This window comes from Dipteris shenzhenensis, chromosome 17, assembly GCF_047967505.1.
Source record: "Dipteris shenzhenensis isolate YYH24624 ecotype China chromosome 17, Dip_SZ_1.0, whole genome shotgun sequence".
In the NCBI taxonomy this organism is placed as follows: Eukaryota; Viridiplantae; Streptophyta; class Polypodiopsida; order Gleicheniales; family Dipteridaceae; genus Dipteris; species Dipteris shenzhenensis.
The window spans coordinates 6,505,891-6,525,719 of record NC_141612.1 but is presented as its reverse complement, the minus strand read 5'-3'; the positions used below and the strand labels follow the sequence as shown (position 1 = coordinate 6,525,719).

The 19,829-nt window shown below is 45.2% G+C and overlaps 1 protein-coding gene across 1 annotated transcript in view; it reads right to left on the bottom strand.

Annotated features, from left to right (window-relative positions):
- The window catches only part of LOC147891594 (uncharacterized), a 76,944-nt gene extending 57,814 nt beyond the window's left edge, over positions 1-19,130 (bottom strand). Inside the window, exons 1-5 of the mRNA XM_087388000.1 lie at positions 18,909-19,130; positions 18,647-18,845; positions 17,970-18,601; positions 16,807-17,394; positions 16,570-16,666 (exon numbers count right to left, since the gene is read on the bottom strand). Of these exons, the coding sequence (XP_087244126.1) occupies positions 16,570-16,666; positions 16,807-17,394; positions 17,970-18,601; positions 18,647-18,845; positions 18,909-19,130 (1,738 nt within the window). The remainder of the gene's footprint in view (positions 1-16,569; positions 16,667-16,806; positions 17,395-17,969; positions 18,602-18,646; positions 18,846-18,908) is intronic.
- Positions 19,131-19,829: the final 699 nt, after the last annotated feature.

The following is a 19,829-nucleotide window of genomic DNA, read 5'->3' as shown; positions in this document are numbered from 1 at the left end:
GTATGATTGAAAACTGTGAGAGCAAGCTCACATGCGGGAATACATCATGCTATGCATGAGAAAAAAGAAAACATCTCAAAAGGAGCTAATAAAAATCCAAGGCGGAGGCTGAAAATGCCACCTCAACCCTAAGGGAGACTCAGAGGAGAAAAGGAGATCCTCTTCAAACTTTGAAAAAAGTAACTCTCCTGGCAGTGGCTGCTCTGGAGGATTCCAGCATGCTCGCCCAGATGGCCACAGAGTGTATACTGTGTCGGTCCAAATATGGGCCATAGTGTGAGAGGGGTGAACCTAGGTACCCTCCATCGCCAAGCTGCAATGCTAGCCAGAATGTCCCATGATGTGTCTACTGAGGCATGAGCAGCTCTGAAAGGAGTAAAGGGAACATCCTAGAGGGAACAAGACTCCACTGAGTGTCACCGTACAATGAAAGCTGGATTTGGATCATGTCCCTCGAAGAACACCTGGGGGCTAGTAAGAGATAACCATGCTACTGAACCCCAGGCCATATAGAAAGGTGCTGTATGAAAGATGCTGAAAATCCTAGCAACACCTTTCCAAATCAACCTCTCCTGTCTGCACTCCCAAAGGCAATGTTGTACTGACTCAACTACTATGTGGCAATGAGGACAAGCAGGGTCAGCCCCGAACCTGGATCTCCACAAGTTCATTGCAATCCCTCCATGAATAGAAAGCCAAAAATTTCTATTCCTAAGGGATTTCCAGAGCATACGCCAAATTTTTTTCCGCACAACTGCAGAAATCTGAAAACTATCCCAATGAGGGGCTCTGGAGGGCTACTGCTGAGCTGAAATCTCCGGGCATTTCTGACTGTATAACGAAAGAAGGGGATGCTCTTCTCTCGGTTCCCCTCATCAATCCATTCCTACTCCCCTAGGTCCCACTGCGGGAACCTAATAGGGGAACCACCATATAACCAGAGTCTGCAAGACCCCAACACAAGGAGAAGAGGATTGGGGTCAAGATACCACTGTGAGTCCGTACCCCACTCCATGATACCTGCAATCCTGACAGGCTGAAAGGCAGCCTCCAAAAGAATATCATGAGAAGATCTGGTAAGTCTGCCTCTCGACTAAACATCAAAGACTAGGGTATCCTCATGTGCATCCTGCATGGCAATAACCTGTAAAGGAATGCTTGTCCCCGAGAATGCTCCCCACCAAGTGGACTCTGTGATCGGCAAGTCATCTATGTCTATCCACTCTGCCGGAATGGCTGCCTCTATCTGCTATATCTTGACTGCGCTCCCTCTGAGGTGGCCAACTGCTAAGAGTCTCTGATCCTCTGGAAGTCTCCTAAAGGCCTGCCAGGCGTCTACTATAGAAGTAGGTCCCCTCTCCCATCTAGACCACTACATATAGTGTGACACTCCATGTGGCCTGCCATGATCATCCAATATCGAGTCATTCCACATAACTGGGGCTGACTGTGAATTTCTTCATGAGAGGTGGGTGAAACTCTGCGAAGAGTGTTTTTTGAAGCTACCCCAAGCTTTAAGAATAGTAGCCATGAGAGGGGAAGGGGGAGATTTGAGATGGGCTAAAGTAAAGATCTCCCCCTTCTTTCATTACACGGTCAGTAATGCCAGGAGATTTCAGCTCAATAGTAGAGGCTGGAGACCCTCCAGAGTTCCTCATTGGGAGACTTTTGGTATTACTGCGGATCAGCAGAGGTACTTTGAGAAAACGAACCAGGCAGTGGCCAATATTACTTGGTTCACAACCACAACTCTAGATGCAAGGTCAAGTCTGGCAGAACTCCAAAAGATGAGTTTCATCCCGATACTCTCCAAAACGGGAGCAAACTACTCTGCTGGGAGAGATGCCCACCCCAACCTGGCATCCAAGATATCTGAAGAAACCACCCCTGTGAATCCAAGTGTACCCTATGTCATTCCCCCAGTCTGGAGTGTCCTCATCACTGATCCAAAAGCCATTGGATTTGCTCCAATTAATGTGTGCACCTACCGCAATGCAAAACAAAATCCAACGCCGTCCTGAATGAGGTCAGTGTCTGTGGAGTGGTATCCAAAAAAACTGTTGTATCATCTACCAACTCATTGTCTAAGAGCTCATCCTCCTGCCTCAATTAGCGCTTGAGCCCTACAATATCAGCTTGAGTCTAATGTAATAGCTCATAGCTTCAGCCACAAATAAGAACAGAAAGGGGGCTAGAGGACATCCCTGGCGGACTGATCTGGTAATATCAAACCTGTCCCCCCTAACTCCACCAATAAGAACCTGGCTGATCTGTAGAGGGCTGACACCCCTCTGATCCATGCATCTGAGTAACCAATAAACTAAAATTTATTAAACCTTCCCGTAAAATATTTTAAATTAAAAATGATTAAACCTTCCCGCCAACCTCCAGAAAGCCCCAGTCTACCCTATCATAAGCTTTCTCAAAGTCTAGGAGTAGAATAGCCAGCCTGTGGCCATTATGCATGGCCCAGTCAGAAGCCTCCCAAAATGAGAAGATGTTGTCAAAGATGCTCCTACCATGCACAAAGCCCGTCTGCGTATCATGATAAGATCTGGCAGAAAGGGATGCAAACGAAGGCTGATAGGTTTTGCTAAGATTTTATACAAAGTACCCAGTAAAGTAATCAGTCTCCACTGAGAAACTAAATTCCTGCAACCCCCTTTTGGAATCAAATGAATGAGGCTTTTTGTAAGTGAGTCTGGCATCTCACCCGAGTCCCAAACACATTGCAGGGCTGAAGTAATGTGATCCCTAATATGATCCCAAAAAATAATAAAAAATAAGGGGATAAGTCCATCTCAACCCAGACACTTGCCCTTGTGAAGGGCAGAGAGAACAGTCCTGAGCTCTATGTTAGTGAAGGGTGCATCAAGTGAGAGAGTCATATCCGTAGTCACCAACATAGGTAAGTGCTGCCAAATAACCACTCTATCATCTCTGTGGCTTGAGTGTCAGGATCTGTTGTAAGAAGGGAGGCATAGGAATCGGTGGCAACCTGCAAGACGACATCCGGATGTGTCTGAAGAACTCCGCATGAGTCAACCAGCTGTGAGACGCTCTCCTTACTATGTCTGGGACCAAGAGTAGAGAAGAACTGCTTGTTGACCCTACCTCCCGTCTGAGTCCAAAATGACTCTCTGGCATGAAAGGCATACTCTCCTTTGTAATCTAAAAGTTACTCCTGCTGGGCCCTTGCTGCAGCAAGGCACTCTTGAATCTAAGCATCTGTAGACCTCTTCTACTCCTCCCTCTGGAGGGCAGCCAACTGCTGACGGATACCTATCTCACGCCTGAGGATCTCACCCCTCCTGATACGAGCAACTGAAAGATGAAAGTCACTAATACCAGAGAGGGCTGTAGCAAAGTCTGACAGAGAAATCTGCCCATCATGCATTTGAGATACCCAAGTCCTCAACACTGTCTCTGTAAGGCCCTCCTCTATATAAAAGCATCTGGAATCCTAACACTGGAAGAATAGCCCCTCACATGAGGATATGAAACCATCAGAATCACTAGAAAATGATCCAAAGTGGACACCCCAGCTGCAATGCTAACTGTACCACCTCTGTCAAGAGCTTAATCATCTACATAAAATCTGTCAATACGTGCATGAATAGGCATATGCAATCTCCTGTTCAACCAAGAAATTATCCAAGCCTCTATAATATGTGATCAAGAGAGCAATTCCTTCCATAGAAGGACACTATCCCCTTTAGAATTGCCTGCATAAAGGTTTAAAAGACCACCCTTTTGCCCACCAATCAAAAGTATAATCCACTGCGCTCTAGAAGGGACTATGATCCTGTGCCCAATCACCAAGGGGAGTATAGAGGAAGAAACAGAGATGCAAGTACCTCCCCTGGTGCCCAAGGCGTGAGACAAAAAAGTATGGCCTGAGAAAAGCTTACCCGACTTGGCACAATCCGTGACATCCAATTTGTGTTTTTGAATCATAAGAGTATCAATGGGTCCCCCAGTAACACTTGGATGGAGTTGGTTACAAATCAACTGCCTACGGCGGCGGTGATGTACACCACCGAGGCCTGGAACGTTTCAACTGACAATCCTCATCTGCGACAGGAAGAGGCCGGATGGAAGATCCTACCCAACCTAGTAGCAAATAAATATACCTTTGTAAGACTAGAATAAGTCCAATCATACAAATTTAGAATTTTTTGTTGTTCTAAAGATCGAAAATCTACAAAGAAAATAAAAGAGAAAATGAAAGAGAAGAAAAAAGAGGTAAACAAAAACTTTTATGAAAAGCAAAAGGAAGACATACTTAGCAAGCAAAGCAACACTTATGTCGTCATCAGTGCCCAAGCATAAGCAGCTATACTGGGTTTCTAAAGACCCGCGGAGTCTCTTGGGCAAACCCAGTGCTTGCTAAAATACGTCAAATAAACAAAAGAGAATGAAAACAAGAAATAAAGAAGAAACGAAGCAGGTGACTTAAGCAAAAATAAACAAGCAAGTAAAGAAACAAAAACTTCCAAAAAACTAGAATCTCTCTCTCTCTCTCTCTCTTATTTAAAACATAAAAAGTTAAAAGGCACTTTACACTTATGTCTCGTTTCTGCAAAGAGGCAAAAATACATTTCTAACTTAGAAAGCACAAGTATACTCAAACAAACTCTCTTTTGAAACTAAAAGAAAAACGGGCTATTCAGCTCCCCGCTTTTTGTTTTCAGCTTAAGTTCAATCATTCTAAACAAACCTAAGGCCGAAACACCATAGATAAAAGACTTCATATCTAAGAATGTGCGAACTTTTTTCATTATTTTCCTTGGATTATACCAATTGTGTAATAGTAAAGTGATCAAATTACTACAATGAGTGATAAAAGACTCCTTAGTTGTACAAAGGCGGGAAAATCTATGGAATTGGGAAGAAATGACTCCATATTTTGCCAAATCAGAAATGTTTGAGTCAATGTGAGGCATTTTTATAATGTGTAAACCACTATATTCAGGTTGTTCACGTTTATCGTATATATCAACCTCTAATCCTATGGTAGATTGAGAAAGTCTAAGATCTAAGAAAACACAAGAATCCCCTTTTGAAGTGCAGTTTAGTTCACAAGAGTCACGAGGATAGATTCCTTCTCCAAAAGCTCTAGCGTCTTTGTACATAAAGTCTTGAAAGTTAGGAACATCTGGTACAAATAAATCATCTATAAAACGCCTAACTTGACTAAGCTTATGTAAAATGATAGGGCAGGTATTGATAGAAATAAGACGTTGCATAAACTCAAATTCATAAGTGAAAAGATAAAAGTTTGCTAAAAAGACGGCACAATTAGTGCCCATGGGGATTCCTATAACTTGTTGAAACAAAGAATCACCTATTGTGATGTAAAGATTATCTAAAAGAAAATCTATCCAAGAGCAAACATCTTCTACACTTACTACCTTTGTGTATCTTTTCTTTTTAGAACCTATGTCATGATCTTTATTTTTTAGCCACAAAAAGTCAAAGCATAAGGCTGTTTTCTCAACTTTTAGCACTTTGCATCTATCTTTGTCAAATCTCAGCTTGAAAACTTCAGCTACTAGCTTTTTAATTCTAAACTTCAGGTCTTCCAGCTCAATCTTTGTGTAAAGCGTCGTAAAATCATAGGTTTGAAGGAGAATAGGAGACTCTTTTTCCTGAATGCTTCGAGAGGAATTAAAAAATTTTACAACAGGAATCACTCCTACAGAGTCATTTAAAATCCAGCTTGAGTTCGAGGGGACATCTGCCTCTTTTAATAAGTCCCTCCAAAGTTCATGGACACTAGGCAACATGGCTTTGAAGCAGTAGCTTAGCCATTTAGAGATATTCGTCAAAGTAGTCTCACAAGCAGCTGCAATAAATCTTGGCTTTTTTGGAGTTTTGTGAAACTTCCAAGCAGCACAAAGAAAAGGTATGCTTGGATTGCAAACAAACCCAGAAGACTTGCAAAAACTCTGATGTTTTGAGATCAAATCCTTTTGAGAAACTAAGGCGGGGGCGTAAGTTTTGGCAGACGAGTTCACTTCTCTCAAAAGACATTCTAAGTAAAACTTTTTGCAAATAAAAACAAAGTAGCAAATAAATCCCTCTCTTGAGAAAAGTTCCTCCTATCAAGAGGAGGGAAGTCAACTGGGGATAGCACACCCACACCTACTGAGGGGAATACTCTGTCCACGGATGTCTGAAAAATGTGCTCCCCGACTGTAGAGGGTACAAACTCCTCCTCTATCTCAAACTCAGCTAAGTTTGCTAGAACTGAATTCCTACAAGGCACCTCTAGCGCAAGAGTGCGAAGGAGCCCTACGGATGGAGAAGTGGAATCCATAACCCCCTTACCTCTGTCTGGTGTAGCAAGGGGGGTGCTGCATGACCTCGGCATGGTGCTGTATGACCTTGGCATCATTCTCAAGTAAGGCACGGGTCTATCCGACTTGACTACCTCTATTGCTGAGGAAGGTAGCCCAGGGAGAGGGGGGATCTCGGTAACCATCCCTAAGGCGGCTCCAATGGAATGCAAAAGTCGGTGGTACACCTAAGGAAGGACGGGAAATCTGATGAAGAGTGATGTTGTCCGGCTATCCTCCTTGATAGGATCAAACCCCAATGAGAAAGGGGTCAAAAAAATCCACTTGGAGCTAAGTGCTAACGGACTAGCTTGAAGCACTGTACCTGCTACCTCCAAGGAGTCAAAACCAACCTGGAAGAATCCTCGCCCAAGCAGATGAACATTTGTGAGGTGCCCTGAGAGGTCTCCAAGTAGAGTGGAGAGCATCCAGCCCCTGGCCTGTAATCTGGAAGGGTGGGACCCATGGATGCGAGCAAAGAGTGATGTCAAACTTTCTTCCTCTGCATCTTTTTTAAGTTGTTGCAACTCATCTTTCGAAAATATCATTGTTTTTGTGGCCTGTGGGAGTGGACGGAGATTGGCTGAAGGCAGAGCCATCACCAATCGAGGTGGGTGAGGCCGAATCGAACACAAAAAGGTTCCTTTTGCACTAAGCTGCCCGGGAAAGAAGGAGGAGGGTGGGATGAAGAGGAGGAGGAGGAGGGGGGGCTGAGGAGGAGAGGGAGGAGGGGGCTGAGGAGAGGAGAAGGAGGAGGATGAGGAGGAGGATGAGAGAGAGGGCGGGAAGGAGGATGAGGAGGAGGATGAAGGGGAGGGAGGAGGCGGAGAGGGGGTAGGCATAGAGGAGGGAGGAGGCAAAGAGGAAGGCTGAAGCGGGGGGAGGGGCTGAGGCGGAGGTAGAGGAGGCATGGGGGAGGGTAGAGGAGGCGGGGGGGAAGGCTGAAGCGGGGGGAGGAAGGGATGAGACGGGGGTAGAGGAGGTGGGGGGAGGAGGGTAGAGGAGGCAGGGTGAGGTGGGGGGAGGTAGAAGAGGTGGGGTAAAGGAGGTGGGGTAGGGAGCGGGGCTGAGAGGGAGGCAGCCGGGAGAGAGGGTGGGAGGGACATGGGGCTGAGAGGGAGGAGAGGGAAGGGCTGAGAGGGAAGAGGGGGGGGCTGAGAGAGAGGCTAGGCTGAGAGGAGGGAGGGGCAGTTCGTGCGGGGAGGAGCAGCATAAAAAAATGCTTCTTCTGCTGAGTACCGTTTTTGGGATCTCCAGTAGAAGCAAAATCTTTAGAATGGCAATGTATTTGGGGGAGTCAAAACAGATCAAAAGAATATAAAAGGAGAAATCAAAGGCTAAGGAGCCTTCATGTTTTGAGGCTCCAATACGTAGTGGTTTGTGATGCCTGGAGTGCAAAGTTCTGGTCACAGTCCTAGAATGCCCCTCGAAATGTAAGGTGCCAGCTTTGTTTCTTTTTTTCCCAAGAAAAATTTCTATAAATTATGAACAAAACCTGTGAGAGCAAGCTCAAAGCATATATATATCATGCAGTGCATGAAAAAAAACACTCCTCAAAAAGAGGTAGAAAACAACAAAGGTTGAGGCTGAAAGTGCCATCTCAACCTTGTAGAAGTCTCTGAGAAGAAGGGGGGCCCCCTCCATTTTGTAAAGAACGTAGCCCTCCTAGAAGAAGCTGTACGAGAGGATCCTTGCATGCTTGCCCAAATGGCCATTGTATGTATAGTGTCTGTCCATATATTGGACAAAGTGTGAGAAGGGTGAACTTGGGATCCATTGTGCATCTAGCTCTCCAAATATGCCATGCTACAATACTTGCCAGTATCTCCCAAGACGATTCCATAGAGGCATGCACAGCTCTAAAAAATGAGGCAAAAACATCATCCAGAGAGCATGGATCAACTAATTGGCATCAAATAAATAAAGCCCAAGAGGAGTCATGTCTCTCATAGAAGACTTGAGGCCCCAAAAGAGAAACCCAAGCAACTAAACCCCAAGTCATGAAGAAGGGGCGATGAATTAAAGTACTAAAAATCTTTTTTTTTCATGAAAAAGACTTCTATTAAGTATGAAAGAAACCCACGTGAGCAAGCTCGAAGCGGAAATACATCATGCTGGGCATGAGGAAAATAAATACTCTATAAGAGTGAATAAAAGCTGAAAATCTTGGCTATCCCCCTTCCAATAATCCTGGCCTGTCTGCAATCCCATAAGCAATGCTAAACTGACTCACAATAGAAAGGCAATGAGGACAAGTACGGTCAGCTCCAAACCTAGATGTCCACAGGTTCACTACAATCCCATCATGAATAGAAAGCCAAAATAAGAGAGTAATTTTCTATTCCTGAGGCATTTCCAGAGTCTCTTCCAAACGTTCTTTTGTAGATCAGCTGAAATCTCAAACCCTTCCCAATGGGGTGCTTTGGAGGGACTCCAACCTCTATAGCTCAACTGAAATCTCCTGGCATTACTAACAGTATAAGGGAGGCTCTTCTCTCGGTTCCCTTCATCAATCCACTCCTACTCCTTGGGATCCCGCTGCAAGAACTTTATGGGAGCACCCCCATAAAGCCACAATCTCTAAAAACCCAGGGCAACAAGACATGGGAGAGGGTCTATGTACCACTCTAAGTCTGAACGATGCTCCACAAGACCAACAATCTTGACAGGCTGAGATGCAACCTCTAGTAGAACATAATCGGTTGATCTAGACAGCCTGACTCCCGCTGCTGCAAGGACATAAAAAAACTAGGGCATCCTCATCTTCACAACAAAAAGCAATAACCTCTGGAGCAATGCCTGCTCTCATGAAAGGTCCCATCCAAGTGGAATATGAAATAGGCATATCATATGTATTCATCCAATCCACTAGAATGGATGCAACAATCTGCTGAATTCTACTTGCACTCCCTCTGAGATTGCTTAGTAATTGAGCCTTACGGTCCTTTGAAAGCCTTTTGAAAGATTTTTAGGATCCCATAATAGAGGAAAGTCCCCTCTCCCACTTGGACCACTGCATGTAGTGATAGGCACCAAGTGGTATGCCATGATCATCAAGTACGCTATCGTTCCACATGAAAGGCTACCTATCTATCTCTTTATGAGAGGGAAGGGGGACTCTCTAAAGGGTACTCCTGAACCTAGACCAAGCCTTTAGGATGGCAGCCATAAGAGGGAAAGAAGGAGACCTAAGGTGGGCTGAAGTAAAAATACATCTAGTATTGTCCCTCCAGTCTCCTCCTGAAACAGGCGTACAAGACTATATGCTGCAAATAAAAAAGTCCTTCCACGGCTTTTGCCTAGGCATAAGTCCCCTCACCACCATCTTGTAGAGCAAGAATTTGCACTATAAATCTTGATCTATGATGTTAAGACTCCCTTCCTGTGTGGGGAGAATCAAGGTCTCCCAAGCCACCCTGGCTATATCATCTATTGTGCCATAAAGTCCACTCCATAAAAGGTTCCTCATAGGTCTCTTGAGCTGAGTGATACACTCCTTGGAATGGCACCAGCAAGAACATACAAGCCAACATGGCCAACAAAACTTGGTTAACCACCACTAGCCTAAAGGCAAGATCAGGCTTGGCCAAACTCCAAAAGAGGAGTTTTCTCCTTATACTCTCCAACACAGGAGAAAACTGTTGTGATGAAGAGATATTCATACTGACCTCGCATCCCGAATACCTAACGAGAACACCCCTCTGAAACCAGTGAAGCCAATGTCATTTTCCCAATCCAAGATGTTCTTGTCACTGATCCAAAATCCATTGGATTTATGCCAATTGATGTGTGCCCCTGCAGTAGTGCAAAACAAATCCAAGGCTATCCTAAAAGAAGTGAGTGTATGTCTCATGGCATCCCTGAAAACAATAGTATCATCTGCCAACTCACTGTCTAGAAGATCTTGGAAAGTCTCAGACCAAAAATTTCAGCTTGAGATCTAATGTAGATACTCATAGCTTCAGCCACAAGCCACAAACAAAAAAAGGAAAGTAGCTAGAGGGCATTCTTGGTGGACTGATCTAGAAATCTAGAACCTCTCTCCCTTGACCCTACCAATAAGCGCCTAGTTGTGGGTTGATATGTATAAGGAGGAAACGCCTCTAATCCATGCATGTGAAAATCCAAAGCAACGAAGGGTGCTCTCCAGAAAGCCCAATCTACCCTGCCATAAGCTTTCTCAAAATCCAAGAGTAGAATGGCTAGCCTCTGGCCGCTCTGCATAGCCCACTGTCATCCCCTGACTTGTGTCATCCTTGTGACCATGTCATCCCCTGACTTGTGTCATCCCCTCACTAAGTGCTGACATAGCTGGTCCTGCATGATCTCGGTATAACAATTCCCCCGCCACTATCATTCACCGTCCCGGTGAATAAGTGATGCTGAAAGATGTGCAGGAAGAGTGCCTTTTGCTAAATAAAGGAATCGAAAACATATCAGAGTCATTCACTTCCAAATGTATCACTAATGGAGATCCACTATTTCGCAAGAGTGGAGTTGAAAGAAAACTTGCTGAAAACTTTATTGAACCAGTGGTTACAAAAATTTGCTGATCAAATTGCTTGGCAGAAGCCATGGTTCTACAAAAAGACCTCCTTTATTACAAAAGTGTGCTGAAATTTAAGAAACACACCAAGAGAAGCACTATGTACAAAATGCTGGAGCTGAAAATGGAAATAACCAACCCAATACTAAAATCAGCAGAGATGCCATCATGCTAACAAGAGATGCTAGAGGAGGCAAACAAGATAACTATATACAAAAATCCTCCTGCTGAAACATATGTCATTGTTCATCTCTCCCTAAGATGGTGCTACAGAGACTCTAGACACTTGATCATTCTCTGCCTCCACAGTGTCCATCACATTCCGGAGATCCTCATATTTTCCTTTATATCTGTGATATTTTGATCTATAGAGGTCACGCTCGGACTGCACATGCTCTGCCTGTAGGGATAGTAGCTCTACATGGACTGTGGCATGTGTATCTTGCAATGCAGAGTGCTGTTCCTGAATCTCCTTGAGGCCCTGCTCTTGAATCTGAAGCTGAGACTCCAACTCAGCTATCCTCCTCTTTGCTGCAGAATGGGAAGTGGCTAGGAAGTCATGTTTGGCTTGAAGTGTACTTTTGGTGCTAGCCTATCTTTATCTGCATAAAACCTCTTGTAGTTGAGAGTCCCTCTGATGTAAGTGCTGCGCATGCTGTGCTTTCAACCTTTCCATCTCTGTTTTATAGGCACTTTCTGTGCTCTGGAGCTGCTTGTTGTATTGTTGCTCTTGCACACGTGCTTCTTTTTCCATTTTGAGCCTCAGGTGTTGCTTCTAGCACAAGAGCATCTGGGTATGGCCTGTTGCATTAAAAACAGCAGCCCCTAATTGGGCAAAGGTGTCATCCACGATTCTCTGATGTAAATGCAATGACCTCTGAGCCCAAGCATACCTGTCATTAAAAGACATGCGATCAGCCATGTTGATAACATTGCCTAGCTCTTCAAAGTTGGCCTTCATGTCTTTCTGCTCCACTGCGTCCAAGACTACCACACTCGCTAGACGATCGAGTCCGATGTAATCTGTAGGTGCTCTAGTAGCGCGGTTGTTTCGCGCCAAGGTCTCCTGCAGAGGGATAGTGAATAGCTCATCGACGTCCTCTTCTTCCAGGTTGATGGGAGACCTCTTCCTTTTCATGCTAGTGAGTAACCGCCTGTAATCTTCCCCTTCTTCCACACCCCCTGCCAGTACCATCATTTCCTCTCCCGCATCTCACCCTCTCTCCGTGCTCCAACCACCACTCCACCACCTCTCCAGTACTTCATGCACTTCAGGAGCCCACTTGGGGGCAGTTTTGCACAGGTCCCAGATGCTTGTTCCACAGATTTGGCACCCTCTTCGCATGTCCACTCCCTTCATCTCACCGGGGTATCCTCAGTGGTCGGCGTTGTTATAGATCCGATTATGGCTACTTTTTGGGAAGGAGATGTTACTATGGAGCCACTTGATCTGCCAGTTGTTACTGCTTCACCACGTGTTTCCCAGGTCCTTACATCATGCATACCGCCCCTCAGTGCTCCATCTCGGGAGCCATTCGATCTCAATCTCACTTTGGGCATGAGCAGTGACGGGACTATACATGGGCAGCAGGCACTCTTACTTCACTCGACCCCCCAAAGCTTATCCCTCCTACAGCCCTCCATTCCCGTGCCTCCTTGTCGACCATGTACTAGCTACGCCGCACCTAGCACTTCGACGTCACGTGTGCTACTACGGAGGTCGACTCGATCACAGTGTATCTATTTGAGGGTGGTTCCTTGCCGGAGTGTCTAGTGTGTCCTGGATGCCACCCGAGAAACACACGGGGCCGGGTGGGCAGATGGAAGCCGTGCAGCAACTATAGGAGGAGGGGCAGCCTGCCACTGATGTAGAAGGCAGGTGAGATGTGGTCCACATGTGCATGTATGTGTCTTTCCGCGGCGTTTTCACACAGTGGCACAAAAGAAATGGCCAGCTGCTGAATATAAACGTGCAAAGAAATACCTCGCCAGTACCTCCTCTCCTCTGTCCTTGTCGGCAATCCTCTCCCCGTCTGTGCCACTTACAGCCCGCGAGAAGGATGTCAGGAGCGGAGACTCACCATAAGCAGGCTGAATCGCAAGTGTGGGGAGACACAAATAAGTGGACACTAGAGTTGGGGTGAGTGTGTGGCGGGAACCCATAAACTCGAAGGTGTCAGATGACATGTCATCACTCCGGATGAAAGATGTACACAAGGAAATGTCCACCGGAGGAAAATCAATCTCATTGAACTCCATGAGGGCGAGTGCCTCAATCTCCCCTATAGATAGGATGGATGAGAGATGAAGAGATGGATCAAGAATAGTCTTGAATACCACCCGGAGTTGGGAGGAATTCTCATCATCAATGGGTGCATCTCGAGGTGCCACTCGTCGTGGAGCGGGAGCGGGTGAATAATCGGAGCCGCCATGGTCCAAACTGCTAGAGGAAGTGGGAGAATGAGCTGTAGGATGATCCCGATCCTCGTCAGAGCTCACTGTGATGTTGGGGCCCACTAGAGTAGCAGATGGAGCAGGTACAGCATAAGTGCCCGATGTAGCAGATACCGATGTAGAAGCACCAGCAGGAGAATTCGGGGTAGTAGCTGCACCAGGTGCAGTGGGACCTGTAGGAGAGTCTAGGGCAGCAGATGCAGCTGGTGCTGTGGGAGAAGATGTAGTGGGCCTCCTGGGGAGCGGTCCAGATGTAGGGGGACTCATGGAGCTAAAACTCCTCCATAAGAGTTTACGAAGGCTAATATTCTTCACTCTGGAATTGTTCACTGGGGCTGGTAGCACCATACCATGCGAAGTGGCCAAATACACACCGCCACTAGTCAGAAGTTTGGAGATGAAGTAAGGTCCAGTCCACCCGCTAACAAATTTAGTTTTATGCTTCAAAAACTTGCTAGAATACAAGAGAACCTAATCACCCACTTTAAACTCACGACGACGGAGGTTCCTGCATGCCATGCCCGTTGTCTATTCTGCCAAACTTCCTGTGCAAGGATGGCCTCTCGTCGGTGCTCTTCTAAGGCTTCAAGATCCCACACCCGTTCAAGGGTGCAGGCCTCGAAGTTGTCATCCATCTCAGCAATGACCCTAGTAGTCTTCATATGAAATTCATAAGGCATAACCGCCTCCAGGCCGTAAACCAATTGAAATGGTGAATATCTAGTGGTGGCCTTATGAGCAAAAAGAGCTGTGGGTAGCAAAATATCCCAATCCTCCAGAGAATTAAGACACAACCCTGTCATGATAAGACACATGGTCTTATTGGAGCTCTCAGCCAAGCCATTGGCACGAGAATAATATGAACTAGATGTCTTGTGAATTATTTGCATTTGGGTGGTGATGTCAGCAATGCCATCATTTAGGAAGTGGGTGCCTCGATCGCTCATCAATTCTACAGGACATCCAAACCTTGAGATGATTTGATCATAAAGAAAAGTAGCTACCACTTGAGCGGTGCATGCCTTTGTAGCCTTGGCCTCAACCCATTTGGTGCCATAGTCTGTGGCAATCAAGGCGTACTTGTTCCCTCTCCGATGGCAGGAGAGATGGGTCCAACAAAGTCCAAACCCCATCTATAGAAAGGGGGCACAGGGCTGAATGGCTTCAGGGGGAGGTACTCACGTCGGGTACTCGTTGACATGAGTCACAATTGCGCACATGAGCATAGCAATCTTGGAACAACTTCGGCCACCACAATCTTGCGCGCATTATCTTCCGAGCAGTGGCCTCCGGGGCCATATGACCACCCCCCATGCCTGAGTGAGCCTCATCAAGAATGTCCTGTGTTTCATGAGGGAGCATGCACCAGCAAAGGATATGGTCTTTACCTAGCTTGTACAACTGTCCAGCAATCAATTTGAAGGTGGCAGCTTGAATGATATGTTTTCTCATTTGGGCTGGGGTTAGCCTTTTAGGAAACTCACCCGTGGACAACAACTGTACAATGTTTGCATACCACGGTGGAATGGATTCCACTGCAAGCAAGCAATCATCCTTTGTCATTGTCACTCCGAAGAGGCCCGCGTCTGGCAATTCATCCTCCACCCCTGTTGGTGCTTCACCTAAAGAGATCCGTGACAAATGATCTGCAGGTTGGTGCAAACGCCCTGCCCTCATGACAATGTCAAAGTTGAATTCTTGAAAAAGAAGTATCCACCTGCTTAATCTACCCCCAAGTGTGGGTTTGTTCAGCAAGTGCTTGAGAGCTTGATGATCAGTGATGATAATAGACTTACTGCCCAAGAGGTAGTGCCGGTACTTTGTCATGGCATAAACCATGCCTAGGCCCTCGCACTCCGTGGTACTATGGTTGCGTTCTGCACAGTTGAGTTGTCTACTGGCAAAGTAAACAGGCAGGTCCAGTTTGTGCTCTGCATCCGATTGAGCTAATATTGCACCAATGGCCGCCCCACTTGCATCAACATGGACATGGAAAACGATATCCCATTGGGGTTGCTGTAGGATGGGTGCCTTCACTAAACGGTCCTTGAGATTTTTGAATGCCAATTGCTGAGGTGTGGACCATAGGAAGGATTGTTCCTGGTGGAGGAGTTCTGTCAGTGCTACTGCTATGTCGGCATAGAACCGGATGAATCTGCGATAATAACCCACATGTCCTAAAAAGGACCTGACCTCGCGAGGTGTGCGAGGAATGGGCACGGTCAGAGTCACCTCCACCTTAGCTGGGTCGGTGGTCATTCTAGGATTTGAACCTACCACCTCCTGCCCATGGACCCATAGGCTTACCTTCCATCCAATCAGCTACTTGTGTGTAAAGCTTCTTACAAGTACCTATTATAATGCACCTAAAATGACCTATAATTTAGCTTTACGACTTTAACCTCTAGTAATGTGTAGATTACTAATCAAATTTTAAGACCTTAATTAACAGGCTAATCCATTTTTTATGAGGCCCTTTTGAGATCTCAGACTGTCTCTAATGTTTATGCTCCATGAGAGCCTATTGGTGAGCCCTTACTACACAAGGCACTCCGAGACCTAGGCATGTGAAGGTCTTTTTGTTCCTCCCTCTATAAGGTTGCCAATGTGTTGGCAAATGGCAATATGCTACCTAAAGATATCCTATCTCCTAGTGCTGGCAGTAGAGTGATAAAATCCACTATATCGGAGAGCTATTGCCAAAGTAGGAGAGAACACAAACCATCCTGAAAGAAAGAATCTCGTATCTATATAATTGCCACTGACAGATCCTCCACTACATAGAAAACATACGGAATCCTAATACTGGCAGAATGAGTATGTGTGTGCGGCTCAAAAACAGAGATAATAACTGGATACTGGTCCAAAGTGATACCCTAGGGGCAACGCAAATAATACCACCTCTATCCAATGTCCAATCATCCACATAAAGTCTATCAATTTGTGCATGGATGGGACTCAAGCATCTCCTATTGGACCAAGAAAATACGAGCAACTGTGGCAAGATCTTTGGAGCAGTACATGTTTACTGTTTCTACTCTCATGTGCATAGTTCAAGAACTGCCTGCATTTATCTATATTTACTTGTCTACACAATAAGGAAAGGAGTGAGATTTGAGCTAGGCCTATGTGATTTTTGGGCAAACGTTTACAAAATCTTCCGCCATAGTAGCTGAATGATCATTTTCAGAAAGAAAGAAAAGAAAGGGTGATCCATATCAAACTTACTGCAGTTTTGGCCTTTATGAATGTCCACTAAGTCTTCAATGGGAATGTCCTTAACTCTTTGAACTCTTACTTCAAAGAGATGCCTCAATGTCTCCCCCTTGTCATGAAAGAACATGGGTTAGTGGAGTTAAAAGGAATACTAAGTCTACTGTTTGCACCTTGTAGAGAAAAAAGAGACAATGTATGAAGTATTGTTTTCTGTCATTGAAGTAAAATCCAAGTGGCAAACAAACTTACACAAGCAGAGGGCTGCTGATTATTTTCAGCAAGTTTCCTTCTTGCCTTAAGAATACTTTTCAAGTACTTTCTTACGTGTCCCTGTATAGTTATAACAGACTGATTTTCGTGTTGGATTCTCTGCACTTCTGCCTTGGAACCCATATAAATTGTAACTTTCAGCTTTCTACCTTGTGTATCACTTCTAGGATGCCACAATGGAAAATTTCTGTCAACTACTAAATTGTGAGCGCCTGTGTTTTTCCTGAGACCATTCACTGGGAGGGGTACTTTTACAAGCCCATGCAGATTTTCAAGTCCATCGTTTCTCCATTTTAATAAACCTTTATTGTTGCACCATATCTCTATAAACACAAAGGTCTTCTTTGTTACTTCTGGAGCTTCAATCAAGGCATCAGGAAAATGCGGTATCAATATTTTTGACTCAGGATCCACTTTCGTGGATGTCCGATGAGCCACAGAGAGAAACCTGAGAATGGTGTGATTCCCAGACTTAATAACGAACATCAAGCTATCCCTCTTTCTGTCTGCAGTACTGGGCGTTGAGATATGATCAATATTGTGCACATAGATATAGAGCCAGGATTCCTGCGGAAAACACAATCCATGATCCGAAGACCTTATATTTTCATCACGAAGAGGAGTCGAAAGAAATCGATTCGAAGTTGTGGCATTTCAAGGCAATTTCATATCAGCTATGTTAGAGATTTTGTCATTCAAAGCATAAAATCCAATTGCTTAAATGAAGAGTGTATCAAAAAGATTTATCAGCCCACAAGCTATTAGTCTCTCCCTCTCAATCATTCATTCATTCATCGATTCCTCTCCCTTTAGTCAGGCAAACTCTCTCCATCATGCAATTCTCTTCCACACAAAATGGGGCTGTCAAGTTGGATGTTTGCCCAATCTCATCCAATTACCGATACTTGGTTTGGGATATTTTGATGCGCTGTATGAAATTAGTTTCTTCCATGTTCTCAAAGAGAATCTCAATTTCAAAAGAGAGATTTTTTGACACAGAGTTTCCTCCTCAACAACTGGTATTTTTTAAAAGAATTATTAATTCTCTGTTTCTTGCTTAAGAAAATACAACCTTTACTAAATTATTACCGACTTATAACGGCTTTGAATTTTAGAATCCCAACGCCACTTTGACTCCATACCTCTGTCTGAGGAGAATACTTTTGAATGCGAGGTAGGTCCTCCTGTAAAAAATGTGAAAGCTTCAGTCCTATGTCGACTATGGCCAAAGGTTTCTGTCCGCTCCATTTCTGCCTCAAGCAACTTTCTTTTATCCTATGTCTACGATAGTTCTGTAGACCTTTTGTCTGCTCTTGCGTGTCACATTCTGGAACTGAAGTATAATTCTGAGAGCATTTTTGAGAGCTATTATCCAATCCCACTAGTACCATGTTTGTGTGAAGAGTAGATGGCATTAAGCGCACGACATTATGTAGCGAAAGGTAAGCATTACCCTGCAATGTCTCTCCTCCTTGCACTCTCACCTCAATGATTGCCTGCACCATCTGTGCTTTCCATATGCTGCAGACGGGCTGTCCTGGAGGTACCTTCCAGAACAACTGAGACTGGTGCTCGAACAAAAGTTCTTCCCTACTCACATTGATTGGCATAATTGAGATGCATTGCTCAGGACATGAACCCACTTCTTCTCTTTTGGATGTGATGTTAGGGAAGATGAGAGTGAGCAAGCATGTAGGTGTTACAGGCACGTTGAGGTGCTTTAAAGGCTGACAAAAACGCAGCTTTCCCACGTTCACAGTCAAACATATACTGCCTTGAGTGGAGCTAGATGTTGAAAATGGAGAATGTGCAACTGTACGGGGAGTAGAGAGAGTTTCACCAACACATCCTACGTGCTCGCCGCCGGAGCGTAGCCTGACCTCTCCGCTCCCAGGGAAAAACAGTTCTTGCAGCAGAGCTTCTTCGGCAACATCGCTTGGGTGCTCCTGTTCTGATTCCATCAGCTCCTCGTCAAGGAATTTCAGATCATCATCTTCCTCGAGATCGTATTGGCAATCCTGTAGATGCATTAGGCCGTCGTTTTCGAAAAGCTTATCTAGAAAATTACTGTCTGAATATACCTCAGTCAAAACGGCCCGATTGTTTTTAATCCAAGGTACCCGTTCCGATCCGTCCTGTGAAGCGGGGTCGCACGTTGCCTTCTCAAGCAAAGGTGAGGTGTTTGGGGGTTGCTGATACCGTAAGCTTGTTTGTGTTGACGCTTTAGAAAGGGCATCACGAAAAACTTCTGCCCGTCTAATTAGTTTACTGAGAGGATCACTAGCCAACTTCAAACCCTCCATATCTGGGTGGCTGCTGGGAATTCAACCCTAACGTAGTTGGATCACAAACGTCTTACGCATGAGATTGAAAAACTATTCCGAGATAGCTCATTTGTCAACCTTTCTTGGCGTCTCTCAGGATCTTCACTGTTGCCCAGTCGCGCAGTAATGTGACGACTTTTTACCTTTGCGCTTTTTGCTGTGTCGAGCTAATGCATGCTTAATCTAGTTGTGTACTTCTCTTTCCTGTGTTCACCCTTCGAGGAGCCGAGTGACAATAGTTGAAAGCTGTCGTTAATTTCCAAGGACTGAGAAAGGTCGGTACGCCAAAAAACCGCAGATCTTCCATGTCATATGCGACATCTTAATTCAATGCAAAAGCTCCCCTAAGGTTGCGGATTGTTGAAGCTAGAGCTGCTCGATAAGAGAGGGAGAAATGCACAACTCAGGGGTCTTCATCCGGCATGATTTGCAGCAGTCGAAGGCAGCTCCAAGAACTGGGCACTATTGCTGTGCTTCTGATGGATTCGTGAGACGGAGCAAAATTCTTCCAAATTCGTGAGATGGGCAGCAAAATTCTTGCAAAATTCGTGAGGTGGGCAGCAAAATTCTTGCAAATGAGCAAGTGATGGATAAGCACGTGAGCAAGCAAGAATCGGACGTGCATGCAGTTCGATAAGTTGACAACAAGAAGATGTCTACGGGAATGGTCCTCCCTAT